The sequence below is a fragment of the Zingiber officinale genome, chromosome 8A (genome assembly GCF_018446385.1).
Source record: "Zingiber officinale cultivar Zhangliang chromosome 8A, Zo_v1.1, whole genome shotgun sequence".
Classification (NCBI taxonomy): Eukaryota; Viridiplantae; Streptophyta; class Magnoliopsida; order Zingiberales; family Zingiberaceae; genus Zingiber; species Zingiber officinale.
In genome coordinates this window covers 5414475-5430854 of record NC_056000.1, presented here as the reverse complement: position 1 = coordinate 5430854, position 16380 = coordinate 5414475, and the positions used below count along the sequence as shown (strand labels likewise).

The 16380-nt window shown below is 41.1% G+C and overlaps 3 protein-coding genes across 3 annotated transcripts; all 3 read left to right on the top strand.

Moving 5' to 3' along the window:
* The first annotated feature begins 3960 nt into the window (after window positions 1-3960).
* On the top strand, window positions 3961-7218 carry LOC122012084 (F-box/LRR-repeat protein At3g48880-like). Its single transcript, XM_042568539.1, has 4 exons — window positions 3961-4485; window positions 4569-5642; window positions 6633-6795; window positions 6891-7218. The coding sequence occupies exons 1-2, from the start codon at window positions 4070-4072 to the stop codon at window positions 5050-5052; spliced, it is 900 nt and encodes a 299-aa protein (XP_042424473.1). The 5' UTR covers window positions 3961-4069; the 3' UTR covers window positions 5053-5642; window positions 6633-6795; window positions 6891-7218.
* LOC122009826 lies at window positions 5564-7107 on the top strand. The gene is made up of 3 exons (XM_042566130.1): window positions 5564-5642; window positions 6633-6795; window positions 6891-7107. Exons 1-3 carry the CDS (start codon window positions 5564-5566, stop codon window positions 7105-7107), a joined length of 459 nt encoding a protein of 152 aa, XP_042422064.1.
* A 3129-nt stretch (window positions 7219-10347) lies between the features above and the next one.
* LOC122007805 (cytochrome b5-like) lies at window positions 10348-12836 on the top strand. Its single transcript, XM_042563331.1, has 3 exons — window positions 10348-10538; window positions 12217-12283; window positions 12421-12836. Exons 1-3 carry the CDS (start codon window positions 10455-10457, stop codon window positions 12663-12665), a joined length of 396 nt encoding a protein of 131 aa, XP_042419265.1. The 5' UTR covers window positions 10348-10454; the 3' UTR covers window positions 12666-12836.
* Window positions 12837-16380: the final 3544 nt, after the last annotated feature.

Sequence of the window (16380 nt, the reverse complement as noted above, 5' to 3'; positions counted from 1 at the left end):
TGAAGATTGAGGTTATAGGATTAGCCTAACTTACATGTGGTATTGTAAGTGTTATTGTGGTATTGTCAAACATCAAAAAGGGGGAGATTGTTGGTGCAATATCCCTCAGGTCAAGGTTGACCTGGGTGACCAAGCTGAGTCTTGGTTTGAGTTTAGATGTTTGACAATAAGAGATTGATTGAAGAAGAGTCAAGTAGGTCAAGGTTGACCGGATACTTGACAGGGAAGTCCTGGTGAGTGAAGCCAGGCAGAAGGAAAACCCTAGTGAGTGAAGCTAGGTGTGAAAGTCCTGGTGAGTGAAGTCAGGTGAAAACCCTAGTGAGTGAAGCTAGGTGAAAGTCCTGGTGAGTGAAGCCAGGTGAAAGCCCTAGTGAGTGAAGCTAGGCAGATGGAAAGCCCTAGTGAGTGAAGCTAGGCAGAAGGAAAACCCTAGTGAGTGAAGCTAGGTGAAAGTCCTGGTGAGTGAAGCCAGGTGAAAGCCCTAGTGAGTGAAGCTAGGCAAATGGAAAACCCTAGTGAGTGAAGCTAGGTGAAAGTCCTGGTGAGTGAAGCCAGGCAAGGGAAAATCCAGATGGATCAAGGATGATCGGACATCTGGTGTTGGGAAGTCCAAGTAGGTCAAGGGAGTGACCAGATACTTGGCATGGATAGAAAAGTCTAAGTGGGTCAAAGGGATTGACCAAACACTTGGTGGGAAGTCCTAGCAGGTCAAAGGAGTGACCAGATGCTAGGCATGATGTACCAACAGATCAAGGTTGACTGGATGTTGGTTTGAGAGGCTTGGAACTTGGTTTTGGGCAAAAACCAAGTGTTGGATCGATCAGTGGATCGATCCAGGAGCTGGATCGATCCGTGGATCGATCCAGATGTTCCAATCGATCGGTGGATCGATTGGGACGCGGCTGCTTCGCGCGATAAGCGCTGGATCGATCCGTGGATCGATCCAGGCGCTTTCGAGCGATAAGCGCTGGATCGATCCGTGGATCGATCCAAAGCCTCCCCGATCGATTGGGAACATTCGAATCGATCGGGATCCGACCGTTGGCGTCGATAAAGGCCGCAGGCGTTCATTTCCTTCGGTATCTCTTCACTGTTTCATCTCAGATCTTCGCCAGCTCCTCCACAGCACTCTCAAAGCTCGTGATCGCCAGTTCTTGAAGGTTCTTGGAAGCTCTCCGAGTCAAGAGGCGGATCAAAGGCAAGAAGAGAAGCTAGGGTTAGGGTTTTCTGCATTCATTGTAAGCTTTGCGCTTGTATTTTGTTTCCCTTTCCTTCTTCTTGTACCGAGAGTCTTGTAGGGCTTCTCCGCCCTTGGTAGTTACCATAAAGGAGAGTTTTATTTAGTGGAGGGTGTGTGTGTTGGTGTGGATCCTTGGATTAGTCACCTCTTGTGAGGTGGATACCAAGTAAACCAACCGTGTTAGCGTTGTTGTATTTGTTTCTGTATTTTCCGCTGCATATTCTTGAAGAAACAAGCAACGCCGAGCAACGAGCGAACGCGACGAGCTATTCACCCCCCCCCTCTAGCTACTTTTGGTCCTAACAGTTGCCTTCAGTGCTTTCTTTGTCTTGATTGTTCCTGCAAATAACGCAACACCTTCCTCGGTCGGAATAGCATTAGTCTGCTCAAACAATTTGTTTATTAAAACATGCTTACCTATTTTCGTATCAAGCATACCTTCGTGTAGCTCAATCAGATTCTCCCACAACTCCTTGGCGCTTGAGAATAGGCCGGCGCGATTTAGCTCCTTATTCGTTAAGCCACACTGAAGTGTATACGTTGCTTTTGCGTTTGCTTCTACCTTTTTGATAAGGTTCGCGTCCCAGTTCTCGTACGGTAGTGGCTTGCCGGCGCCGTCAGTTGGCAGTTGAAGCCTGATTTTGACGATCATCCAGACTTCAAAGTGAGTCTGGAGATACGCCTCCATCCGACCCTTCCAATCTCCGAAATCATCTCCGGAGAAGAGCGGTGGGCGAGCAGTGTTGTAGCCGTCTTGATGGGCCATTTTAGAAAGACAATCTCGCAAAATAAACACAATAAAACTTGTTCCAAGACTTAGTCTTGGATTAGTAGTGCGGGAGAGAAATAAAGATAGTAATTCAGGAATTTCGAAAAACAATAATAAAATATTATTAAAAAATATTTTAAAAAATATTATTTCAAGTTTTGCCAAATTCAATATTTTATCAATACTAATAAACCGTGAAAGGATGAAAATAAATTTTTTGAAAATAGTTTTGGAGGGAAAAAACGAAAGGCGTAAGGTTTTATTTTTAGCCTAAATAGACGAAAAAGCCACAAAAGAAATGATTGAATGGTGGTTTCACCTATTTGAAGCGACCCCGCTCTGATACCAATTGTTGGATCGATACGCGCTAGAAGGGGGGGGTGAATAGCGCTCGTGGCTATTTCGTTCGATTATCGAAATCGTAAAACTATCGGAGTAATTAAAACGCAGCGGAATAAAATAAAGAAACACAAACACAGAGGAATTTACTTCGTTCGGAGCCTAAGGCGACTCCTACTCGAAGGCCCGCGATCCTTGATCGCTTTCCGTGGGCAACAACTATAAGTTCGTTAAAAGTACAATAAGAGATTTACAATTGTAAGCACAATAAGAAATTATACCGACAATAACAGAATCAAAGTTGATGTTCCAGGTCGTCGGTATGTCGCAACAGCACCTCGGAATGATCTTGTTAGCAGCACGTTGAAGAAAGAAAGTCTGGGAGTTGTTGTTTTGAAGTGCTGCTCGAACCCTGCTTTTAAACAGTGTCCAAGGCGCCTTAAACAAGCTCCAAGGCGCCTTGAAGCTAAGTTCTATCCCGATCAGTTCGCTGCGATAAGTCTTTGACTGCTGGGACCTGAAGGCGCCTTCAACGCCCTTCAAGGCGCCTTCAGTCTTCTGTCCAAGGCGCCTTGGCTTCCTCCAAGGCGCCTCCAAGCTGGTTTCGCAGCCAGATCATGTTTTGCCCCCGAGGCGCCTCCAAACTCCATGGAGGCGCCTCAGACACTGTTCATCCGAGGGTAATTGTGCACTTTGGTCCCTGCAAGATATGTTAATCACAAAAAACACCTTGCAACACAAAGTTAGCATAAAATGACAGTATAAATATGATAAAGAATATCGTGACAGTCACAGGACTGTCCGGGTTTGACTTCGGATTTCCGACCGGAAACCCTAGGTCGACCCGACGCTTATTGTTCCTTCTACGGGGAACGCGTCCTCACCTACTCCACTCAGGAGATTTACCTGTTGCCAGTGCGATCCTCCAGATCGATTGAACTTTTGCTCAACACTCGACGCTTCCGGACTTTTTGCTGGACATCCGCTTCCCGGCTAGTCCAGTCTTTCACCTGGTTCGCGACACCAGGACTTTCCACCTAGGGTTACCACCCTCTAGGACTTTTGCCTGAAGCCATCGACCTGCCAAGACTTTCCGCATAGGGTTACCACCCCCTATGACCTAGGGTTCCCACCTCCTAGGGTTTTCCCTTTGCCTAATCGCAGTTAGAACTTTTCTCCACCTAGGGTTACCGCCCCCTAGGACCTAGGGTTACTACCCCCTAGGGTTTTCACCTACCTAACAACAGTTAGGACTTTCCTGAAATACTCATTCAACATGTTAGATAACAACAAGACTTAACTTTGAACCCTTTGTCATTATCAAAATTTGGGTTCGATCGTCGGATGCTTTCCGCATTAGTTCTACTAATTATATCAATGTTTTTAAAAAATAATTTGTTATAATATATTAAAAAATAATAATTTTTTAAATAGGAATAAGCCATTAAAAAACATCTGTCTATTTTAATAAATAAAAATTATCCCGACCAATTGTTATTCCGTAGGGGTAAATAAATTAAGCGGCGTAAAATGGGACTATGGTGGGGGCATTTTTAAAGTTGGATACGTCATCTGATATTTAGAAAACTGAGCTCTTCGGTAAGAAAAAATTGAATGGAGCAAACAAAACTTTTAAGACCGAGTCCCCCTGATCGTTGCGTGCGTAGCCGGACCCAGATTAGTGCCCAAACAAGACCGGTGTTGCCGACAGGCGACCCGATATGGTTTTCGTTTCCTCGCCTTCCCTGTCACACCTTTCATCGAACATGTTGAAGGCAGCAGTGGAAGAGGAAGGGGATCGGCGCTGGGACGAGATGCAGGCCGATTGCCTCATCAATATCTTCCGCCGCCTCGCCATCGGAGATCTCGCCGTCGCCGTCCCCTTCGTCTGCAAGTCCTGGTACCGCGCCTCCCTCGACCCTAGCTGCTGGCGCCGCCTCAACTTCCGCTCCCTCGATTTCACGCCCTGGAGCCCTTTCTCCCGCGCCTTTGCGCTCCGCTACCGCCTCCACTCCCCCCTCTCCTTCTCCGCCTTCCTCCGTTTCGCTCTCCACCGCTCCCGGGGCGTCGTCGACCAACTCGCCTTCCCCCTCTCCTCTGCCGTCTCCATCCACGACCTCGCCTATGCCTCTGTCAAGTGAGTCTACGCCTCCTTCTGGTTTCGTCGCCCTCATCGCTCACTACCTGTTCGACGAATTTGCTCATCGGTTATTAGCGCAGATGCCCGAGATTGAAGGCGCTGGCTTTGCCGGACAACCTGATGCTGGAGGACGACCTTCGCATCCCGGAGCTGGTGCGGCGGTGGAAGGATCTGGAGCATCTGGAGATGGAGACCAAGCCCTCCTCGTTCCTGGAGGCGGTCGCCGAGATCGGCCGTAACTGCCCGCGGTTCGTCGGGTTGAAGGTGCGCGGGCTAATCGGGCGCGAGGACGCCAAGGCCCTGGCGCGGTGCCTGCCGGAGCTGAAGCACCTGGAGTTGAGCAAGTCCTACTTGACCAAGGACGAGCTGTTGGTGGTCATCGGCGGCTGCCGGAAGCTGGAAACGTTGACCGTAAAGGATTGCCTCGGATTCCAGGCGGACGACGAGATTCTGAAGCTGGTGTCGCGCATCGAGCGGTTCGAGCACGAGGGGTCGACGCTTCTCGATGATTACGGGTACGAGACCGATGAGTCGGAGCAACAAACCGGATTCTTCCACCGGTGACGGTCTCCTCTTCTCGTCCCTCTTTGCCCTCGCCTTTTTTTTGTCCCCCACGAGTAATATATTTTAAAAAAATCGCAAAATGTTTCAAAAATGAACTGGCTTGCAAGAGGATTGAACCGGAGGCGAACCGTTCATTGATGATTTCAAACGTTGGTGAACTACGCTCGTAACGCTGGGAAAAAAAAGAATTTTGTGGTGGTTGTGTTATCGTGACGTCAGCGATGATCAAATTTGACTTGAATAAGAAATTAAATAAGGGAGGGGTTTGTTTATGTGATGATCGGCTACTCTTAAATTTTATAATAATAATAATTATTAATGATAATTCAACTCCCCAACATTATGTAAGTAACTCATGTGTGCGCGGGGCCCAGAGATAAAAAATGGAAATAAAATTTAAAAGTCAAAAAAATGGATCGATTGGATCACAAAGGAAGCGAGCGGAAAGAAAAGGGGTCAAAGGGAAGCATCGGATCTGCAGCCTGCTGCCTGCCTTTCGGCTCAGGATGAGATGGAGAGATTGCCGGGGGAGTTGCTGCTTCGGATCTTCCACCCCTTGGACCATCGCTCGCTCGCCGCCGCTCGTCAAGGTTGGCCATCCTTACTTAGTGTTTCCCCTTAACTCTTCCTTCTCCGGTGGACATTGTGCCTTTTCGAATTCTTCATCTTCACTGAGTTTTCACGAATTTTGCTTTCCGTTGCACGTCTTTGTCCTGCAGCTTATCGAATTCTTCATTCGGTCTGAAAAGTTTGCTTCTTGTCGTGTTTTTTCTGCGGGTCTTCCATCTCTTCACATTTTCCCCTTTCGAATTCTTCGTATTGATGGAAGATTCTCAAAATTTGCTTCCCTTTGCATGTTTCCGTCCTTCCGCCGGCTAAATTCTTCATTCATGTCGATGAAGTTTGCTTCTTTTTGTAATTTTCTGTCGCCATTGACTTTTATGATTGTTGTGGTTGGTAAATTAATTCTTCACCTCGATGATTGTTTCTTCGAATTAGCGACGTGTTTATGAGTCAAATAAACGATTAGTCAATTACTGAACACAGACGCATCTGTCTTTTATTCGTAGATCTCATGGATCTTCTATCTAATCACTGAACTTTAGATGTCGAAGAAGGAAAAAAGTGACAATTTGTACAAATCGATTTATTATTATTTTAGAGAAAAAAGAACTGTTCGTTGCGTCGTGTGGAAATACCATGTTCTTCTCTATGGCCATAAGTACTGCCGTTTCCTGAGCTTGAATCTAAAATTTATAGTCTTAGCCACCAGACAAACATGAAGTTGTCTTGCTTCATGCTTAATCTGAACATTATGCAGGACGCACCTGATCTGCATACACATGTAGGCCTTTGATTGCTCTGGCATAACCTCACTTCATGTCCTTCCCTTCGATGGATAAGGATTTACAATCAATGACTGACTAAGCTTCCTTTCATCAAGGATTCTTTACGACTAGAATTTGCAACATTAAATCAGAATTTTGTTGATTTAATTGCTTACTGAAGTCTTAATTGACAACCACTTGTTGTGCATCTCGTGGTTAAATGGTTTAATGCTCTTTGTTTCTGTAACATAGTTTGCAGGAAGTGGAAGGCCGTGGCATCTGACGATGCACTCTGGTCAAACCTATTCAAGGAGAGATGGGGAGGAGATCGAGCGACAACATCCTATGCCCCGAATGATTCAAAATCCTGGAAAGATGTTTACATTGTGCAAGACCGATGCCACCGTTTTGGAGTGTGAGTTGTTGGGTGATCACTCTTTTCACTTCCACGAGTCATTAGAGCTTTTAACATAAGAATATGCTCGACTACTCCGTGCATTTGCATCGCAGTGGCACGAAGATCATCAGAGAAGGAAGTGATTACTACCTCATCCATCAAGGGGAAATTCGAAGGTTTCTAGGCACAAGTCAGCCAATAGCTGGAGTTGAAGGCAGAGCAGCGCGTCGAGATGATGAAGAACGTGCATCAGCGATCTCCGATAGGATTCTCTTCTTCCTTGGGGACCTTGAGACGGTCTGCACGGCTGCCAAGCGTGTGCGGATGTAAAGATTCTGGCCCAGGAGAAAGTGTACAAGTTGGAGGCTTTGATTATTCTGAAGATTCGTGCAATTGTATTTTCCTATCCTATATAATTATCATATTTGGGTCTTAGCTCAAGACATCTCAATAAAGTAGCCCAGGGAGTGCTATGAGGGGCTCGTCGCATATATGAAGTTAATCAGGGTGCTACTTCATCATGTCGACCATCTAGATGATATTATACAACTTCTTAGAGAGGATCCCAAAAAAATTAAGAAAGATCCAGAAGAGAATCCGAAGATTATATAAAGAGTTTTGATGTCAGACCGTCTAAGAGTATTAGATTATATAAAGAGTTTTGATGTCAGACCGTCTAAGAGTATTGTCTCTGTTAAGCCTAGAGATATAAGAATTGCGTTAGTCATTACTCTCATTAGGATTGATATTAGTACAGTAGAGATTAACACAATTCCTTTCTCTCTAGGGTCAGTAGGAGCATCTCAGGTAGGCTGACAGCGGAACTCTCTATAGAATCCTCATTTGAATTCTCTTCGGGATCCTTCTTAATCTCATCGAGATCCTTTCAAGGAGGTAGTATAACATCATCTAGATGATCGACATGACGAAATAGCTCTCTGATCAACTCAACATATGTGACGCGACCCTCATAACCCCCTACCCCCATATGGGGTGTGCTACTTTATTAAGATGTCTAGACAGTGATCGAATCAAAAGGCTAAATTTGATAATTATCTAGGATATGAAAATCATACTGCTTGAGTTTCTAGAATAATCAATTGAGTCTCCCAATATGTCCTCTAACTCCATAAGCAAGGTTGTATATTATCTTCTAGATGATATTTCCGCCTATAGCCTGTGTACCTGCATGAACCTCCCGCTATATCCATAGGATCGATATTAGGGGGGCCGCTAAGATAGTAAACCTACCTTTTTTCTAGATGGCATTCCGCCTTTGGGGTGTAGCGTAGAAGGTGGGTGCATGACGTCTCTGACCTAATGGTCAAGGATTCTCAGGAACTAACGACCTAAGATTTATTCCACCATACGTCATGAATTATATATTTATATTTATCTCCCTTTATATTCATGGAATCAACACTAGGAGACAGCTAAAATAACGAATCTTTCTTTTCTAATTAGAACATCTTAAATTAAAATCAATAAACTCACTATAAAAATGACAAACTAATAATGAAATTGATTCAATCAGCCCACTAAAAGCAAATTCGACAACTTTTTTTCAAACTCGAAGAATTTTTATTTAAATTTAATTTTCATATAGAAAATTCAATTTAAAATACTTAAATAAATTTTTTTAAAGAAATCATAAGAAATAATGTGAACTGACCCCTAAGCTTCACGTGTTCACATGCACCGTGCACGCACTAATCGTCCAAATCGGATCTTCAAAATGTCGTTTTGAACTGAAAAATAAAAAACCCCATTTAAACTGCTTTCATCTCAGGTGTCGAATGTATGAAGGGATACATCTTAAATCGTCAATTACTGATAATTAATCCCTTACTATTATGTTAGAAATATTATGCGTCCTATTGTCTGTCTACATCCTAGAAGCATGTGTTCTGTATGATAAAATTATGATGAGAAATGGTTCTGAAATTAGATTTTCAAAATGTAATATTTTTCATATAAATTTATTAGTATTTTTTTTTTATTTTCTACAATCGATGCTGCAATCAAGAATTTATATTTCTTGATTGTTTTTTTATTTAAAATGATATTTTTCTTCTATTATTTAACTAGTGGGATGAGAAAAAAGAATTACATATTGAAGATCTGATTTGTTAATAGTCACGTATCCAAAACAAGACTTATTTTAGGATTTCTGTGTGTTTTTTTTAACAGCGCCTTCTAACAAAAATTCACGTCAACTTATCATCGACGGTCCAATTAGAACTATACCTTGAGAGGAAGATGAGTTCCTAGGAGGATCGCCATCGACGCAATCAGCGTCAGAAACTGACCAAATCTGAGTAGGGCATAAGAAATCCTACTTAGATGCGGTCTGATTCCAACGTCGATCGTGCCGACAACAATCTCTTTATATTCACCTTCCCTTATGATATAGTTCTAGTCAGGTTGGCAGCTTTCAGTTGTTGACAATGGGTTGGGAGCAACGAGTAGGATACGGAGACAAGAAATTTAAGGGCAGAGGATCCAGTTTAAAAAAAAAATGCATTTAAGTGATGTTCACGTTAACTTGCAATCGCTTGCTAAAAAAACATGCATTCAAGTGATATTCTTTTTCCATTGAATTCGAACCTGTATATTTTGACAAGGCTATGATACCATTATTGAACTTAAACCATGAGCAATTGTTTTTTTAAGAATTCAATAACGAAAAAGGAAACTCATTGGCGATTGATGTGTTATTGTTTATGCTTGTCATCCGATTACCACAAACAGGCTTTGGATGTTTATATTCTTGTCAATTTCAGAGCGCTATCTCTCTCACCTTTTATTTATTTGGATAGTTGGATGCATCTTATAAAGAGTACGTGGGCAGTTTTTCCAACTGCGAGTGGGGAATTATGACAACTACAAATGCAATTGTAGTCCACTACCAACATTTGATACTGTAACTGAAGGTGGATTGTGTTGTAACTTTTAAATTATATTGTTTTGTTCAGCTAATTCTTTGTAAAAGACAGTCAAGCTCCAGAATTCAAGCAAAAAAATCTTAGGACATCTTTCATGATTAAAGTTCTAAACAAATTTATTTGTATGATTTCAATATGTCATGTCAATATTATAAAATTTTATTGAAACATTCTTAATGATTAAGTTGTAAGTGATTTTTTTATGATATAATTCATAACATGTAATTACATGATTCCATACATATATATCAATTTCAATAAATATAAATTTAAATTTTCATTACTATTCTAACCTCATCTCTATAATAATTTAAGCTTTTTTATTCTAACTGTTTTTCATTTCAAAAACCTTTCACAAATTTTATATGGGAGATGCTCTTATCGTACATAGATTTATCACCTCGAATCCGTGCCACAGCTAATTCTTTGTACCAATACAAATATAAGAGAAATTCGAAGAGTTTGATTTTAAAAAAATAAATAAATAAATAAAATAAGGGGAAAATCATTTTTTAGGGTGTTAGGTGAGACGTACAAGACAAGTGGGCCTAACTAATAGGGTCTAAACGGGCCGATTTAGGCCCAACAAGTTGGCGTCTTGAGTCTTCTTTGGCAACTAGCAGCCAAGCGAGATGGGGTCGTGCGAGAGGTGCGACAAAAACTCTCAGAATAAAAGCCCTCGTCTGCTTGATTCAAGATCCACATCGCTCGTCCTCGGGCTCGGAGCAGGAAATGGCTAGTTCCAAGGTGTATCACTTCGATGAGGTCGCTAAGCACAAGGTCGTCAAAGATTGCTGGCTCCTCATCGACGGAAAGGTCCGTACTCCTCCATTTTTATCCCCTTTTTAATGGTCCGCCTGCTTGTTTAGTTGGTTGCCCTGTTTGTAAGGTTAGCGAAATATTTTTGCTCGAGTGTCGATCGCTTATGATCTCTGCTGAAAAAGTTTTCTTTTTAAGGATTGTTATTTCTTCGACTTGATGTGTCTCAAGGCCAAGAATTTGTTCGCTGAAAACGAACGAACCAAACAAGCCTTACAAAACTAAATCTTCTCGGAATCTACGGTTTGCCGTTTTTGTGGTACTCTTAACTGATTTATTTTATTTCTCTTTTTACCATTTTCTGTTTTTGAGTGAGAAATCCAGGGTTCTGTACTGGGAGTTGTTCTGGTAGAATAGATGTGAGTCCACTGAATGGAGAGTAAGAAAGCGTCAGTATTGAAAACTTGAGAGTTGAATATTCATTCATTGGCCTCTCAGTGATGCTGATATTTTACAAGCGTCATAGTGAGGTAAGGTCGTTTTGATGTTATGTTGCCTATGGCAAAAACAAAAGGGGGGTCAAACACTAATGTTGCATTTGGTTCACAAAATGGAATTTAAAAAAATATATATAGTAGTTATTCTCAGTGATCAAAATATAGTAGAAACATGTATTTCTTTTTTTTGCTTATGAATTAACAATTGCAGCATATTAGCATAAATATAACTGGCTTTGGTAGAACACATTAGGCACTTGTCTGCCACTGGAACACGACTTGAATGTGTTAACAATGACCCAGTGTTCATCTTGACTAGGAGTCTAGGACTCAGATCTACATGATATTCAAGTATATGTGCCAAAATGCATCAAAGTGAGTAAATTCACCCGAAGTATTTAAGTTTCAGTTAATCCTAATGTGAAACAAGCTATTACGACAAAGATTGGTGAAATTGCCAACTTTCGTTAATAATTTCATCTTTGAACAAGAGACTAAATATCCATTCTGATAGAATTGGTATTTTATGCTTGTTTTATAACTATATGCTGGAATAGTTATTCCATCAGATTTCATTGAGAATAGAGGGGCTATCTTGCTAACCAAAAATGCAATGTAGGATATTGATGCCTCTTTCCATATAGGTTTCTATACAAGATTATGCCTATATTCTTTTCCGTGGTATACCAACTACCAATTTATATTTCTTTATAGAGAAATTTTGCATCATCTTGGGGTTTTGCAAAAAGATACTTGAATTAAGTATGTACACTTCCAACATTGCTTTACATAAATGAGATATATCACCTTTCAAGCTCATATTACAATTAAACTACATTTCTTCTTGTGAAAATTTGGGTATTTAATTTTTGACTGGGATTCAATGAAAATTTGTATATGCTGTTATTTGATTGGATATCTTTGCATATATCTTGGATTATCAAACTGTGCTATCTAAGAGTTAAAGTTTTTTTTTTTTTTTGTGAAAATGAAGATGTTGGTTACACAATTTAGGTTCATTTCATATATCTTGGCCTCATCCTGGCTTTCAAAATTCAAAGTAATATTTAATCTCGAAGGGCAATCAATGATTCATGAATGCTCAGTAGACTATATTTTCTGCAGTTGCTTTCTGCGGCTGAGTAAACCATGCTGTCAACTTTCACAAATGCTTCTGACAAGAAGATCCTAAGATCTTGGATTTTATATTGATTCCATTTTTATTTTCTTCCTTGTAGGTTTACGATGTCACCCCATTTATGGAAGACCATCCAGGTGGCGATGAGGTTTTGCTTGCATCAACCGGTACGAAGGCACCGTTGTTATGTTTTTTTGTGCTATTAGTTAAGATTTATCAAATCTGTAGAAATGTTGAATCTAAAAGTTCTATCCTCTGGCGCCATTATATTGAAAGTTAGATTCTTCACTTGATCTCTCCCTAGGAAAGGATGCCACCAATGATTTTGAAGATATAGGCCACAGCACCTCGGCCAGGGATATGATGGCAAAGTACTACATCGGCCAGATAGATTCTTCAACCGTTCCATCTAAGTGTGCTTACGAACCGCTTCAACCCAACAGCACAGATAAATCATCCGAGTTTATTATCAAGATATTGCAGTTCCTTGTGCCCATATTGATCTTGGGCTTGGCACTTGCTGTCCGAATGCTCACCAAGGTAGACTAGGCTTGTGCAATTTCCCAATTTGGCTTGCTGTTCCTTTCAAGAATAAGAAACATTGGTTGAAAGCATATCTTTGAAAGTACTGAGCTTATGATGTTATTCTGCTTTCTAGGATGAAGTGATTGTCTAGTTGTTTCTTATAGTGAAATCAAATGTTAAAATTTTGATGGAAAATCTGGTTTCTTGTTTGAGAATCTAGAGTTCTTGGTAATCATATGCTGGACGTCGAGCATGGGCGCCTCAGTGCATGCGGGCGTCCGGAAGTGTTTCCGGCATCCATGTATCCCGCATGCACCTAAGCGCCACCCAACGTATCATGACTCTAAAGTGCAATGTTAGGCGCTCAGCGTGGGCGCTTGAGTGCACGCGTCCGAAAGTGTTTTAGTTATTTTCAACCAAAAAAGTAGGATAATTACTTTTTAAAATAACTTTTAAAGTTGTTTATTTAATACCAGGTTAAAATTGCTCTATTCCAAAATTAAATACTAAAATTAATATTTAAAACAGTTGGCATGATTCGTTAAAATTAAGTATTCAAAATTCTAATAAGAGCAGTAAATAATTCTCATTAATATTAGGAATGCTAATTAATTTTCTAAAGGTACACAGAAATAATACAAAACCAACTAATATTTAATATCAAAATATGGCTGCATTTTTTTTTTTTTTTATCAATTTCAAAATAATAGTGGCAATAGGTAATTTCTCATCCGAGTGTCTTTGCCGGTTTGTCTCCAGATAGTTACTAGTTTTGGGCGGTTGAATAAGTATGGGAGAGGGTAGATACCTGACTACTAGTCGGGATTTGACTCATAAACCTCATAGTGATAATACCACTATGCACTAGCCAATTATCTATCTCGATGGAGCAATCATCTCAATTGCAACTTACGATGTTCGCTATTGTTCTGCGATATAGGTGGCTCTCATGTATCATTAGAAAGTCAATTTTTTAGTTGACATGACCGTCAAAGTTTAGGTAAGTTAATCCGAGTGAATTACCAATCAAGATATTAGAGATTACCAATTGATTGGACAATTTCGATCCCACGGGTCATGCTCCCTCAGTACTTCACTCTGCTAGCCCAGAAATTACTATATGATCAGACAACCCTGATCTCACGAGTCCTGCTCCCTCTGTACTTTACTCTGCTAGTTCAAAGATTACCATCCGATCGGATCCTCTCAACTCTAGAGGCTTAGCACCCTTCAACTCCATGTAAGATGGGCATGCAAATAAGCATCTCTATTAGCCCATGATAAGAGATTGGGTTTACAAACCCATTATCCTACTATTTGGGTCATGCCTAGAAAGTTCAATGGGCCCTTTGACTCATGAACTCATTCTATAATTAATGTTACGCATGGAGTTGCCAGAAACACATGAGATATTATCTTTGTACAAATACGGAATATGAGTAGTGTATACGCAATATAGCAAAAATACAGTGGAGACATTTTCCTTATCTTGGCATGACATTTCATTAATGCGGGGATTACAAAGGTATTATAAAGGGTCTCGCCTCCCTAGGCGCAGATATATTTTTTGCTTCGCATGGATCCCATATTTTTCTACTGTTCCTCTTCCACATATTCCTCTATTTTGTTGACTTAAGCGTCGGAGTGGCTGCGTCAGGGATCCCCTGACTTGCTTACAAACGCTCCTTCCTCCACGTGGTGATCTTGCAGGTGATCACACTTCGAGGTTTTCTTCCAGTCAACTTTGAAATTATCTCATCGGTAGTCTATCTTTCACCGATTTTAGATATGATCAAATTTGGGGTAGCTTGTAGGAACACTACGCCTAATTTGAAATGTGAAAATGGACAACGTCTCATAACTTGTTAAATCGTCACTAGAAAACCTTGACGGCTAGTGATGGCTAAAGTACAAGCACTTGCACAAAGCAACAATCAGCAAATTCTTCTCCTTCAAAAGCACCTGCAGCATCAGCCGAAGGACCACAAGCTACTAACTGAAGATCCAAGCTAGTGTAGTCGACTAAATTCCTCAATGCTCTGATTCGGATGCTCGTGGAAGAATCTTCTAGATTTGAGCGGTCTTAGGGATCCTCCACTAGAAATACACCTCCCCGAGATCCGAAGCAAGGCAAAGCCCTCGCTGCTAGCAATTTATCAGAGCGACCAAGTATTCCTTTCTCTCAGGGGATCCTTGAAGATAAGATGCCCCTTTATTTCCAGCCACCACAAATCGGAGAGTATGGGGGCACAATCAATCCCGAAAACCATCTTCGCAAGTTTGAAAATGTCATCCTGCTACATTAGTACACGGATGGTGTCAAGTGCCAGTGTTTTTAACAACACTCTTAGGTTCGACACAGGTGGTTCAATCAACTCCCATCGGATACCATCTCATGTTTCAAAGATTTCAAGATGGTTTTCACAATCATTTTGCTAGCCAAAGATACCACAAGACCACATTGAACTTGTTCACCCTCAAGCAGGGGCCAAAGGAGATATTGAAAGCATATATTAAGTAATTCAATCAAGTCGCTCTGGATGTCTCCTCTGTCACATTTGAAATATTAGTAAACGCTTTCTCTTAAGGGCTCATCGATGAAAATTTCTTTCCTTCCTTGGTAAGAAAGCCCCCCCCCCCCAAGGATTTCGACAGCCTGTTAGGTCGTGCTGTCAAGTATGTTAACATCAAGTAGCTCAAATTGCTAGGAAAAAGGAAGTTGCCGGTCCAACCCCCTCCTTGCAAGCAGAGTGCAAGACTCCTCCACCTCCTCTATGTCAAAAAATATCGACTGAGTCATCATCCCCCAACTCATGAAGAGAGAATAGTCCAGCATGTGGAAGTCGCTTGGACTTCATTCACCAAGTCTCAATGGTGGATACCTACTTTTTGTACATATCACAAATCCAAATTTCACAACACCCGCGACTATTACAATATGCCTAGGAACTTCATCGAGCGACCAATCAACACGTTCAAAATCAACAACCTCCCCAAATTGCTCACTAACTGAGCGGACCTCCCACGTTTGATCCTTCTACCACCGATTGACAAAACAATACTCTGCAACAACAAGATAGCGGAGCCCACTCCTCGAATGAAAACCCATAATGCTCTAGACCCGACAAGAAGAAAATCAAAAGAACCCCGCTCAAGGAAATGTTGACATGATCTCCAGAGGTCCTACGGACGGAGATTCCTATCGAGCGTGAAAAGCTCACGGTTGCTGACTAGATATCTATGAAGTATGCTAATAAATCCAATTTTATCGTGAAATGAGTATCAAATAATAAAATACCGAAACCTCCACTACACTAATATAGTATAGGGAATGACTCAAATCGTCTCTTACAAGGAATGTAGACAGTGAATTCTAATATTAGAATTGAGTTATTATTGGGTTAGGGGTTGGGTTTGGAATTCTAGAGCTATTGACAATGTAGTTAAACATAACCTAATCTAATATAGGAATGCAAGGAAATAAGCAAGAACATAAAGTGAAATATACTCAAACCTACTCTACCCTTGCAATCGAATTAATGGTTTGCAAAGAACAATTTAAACCTAAGCCTAACTTCTGCATTGCAAGAGCAAATCAGGATTCTAACTACCACAACGTTAACTAAACAAATCGAATGACAACAAGCATGAAAACAGGTGGAATTAACCAAATCAAACTACAAGGAATTCAAAGGAATGAACACCTTCAAATCAATCCTAGGGATCTAAAGGAACGTAC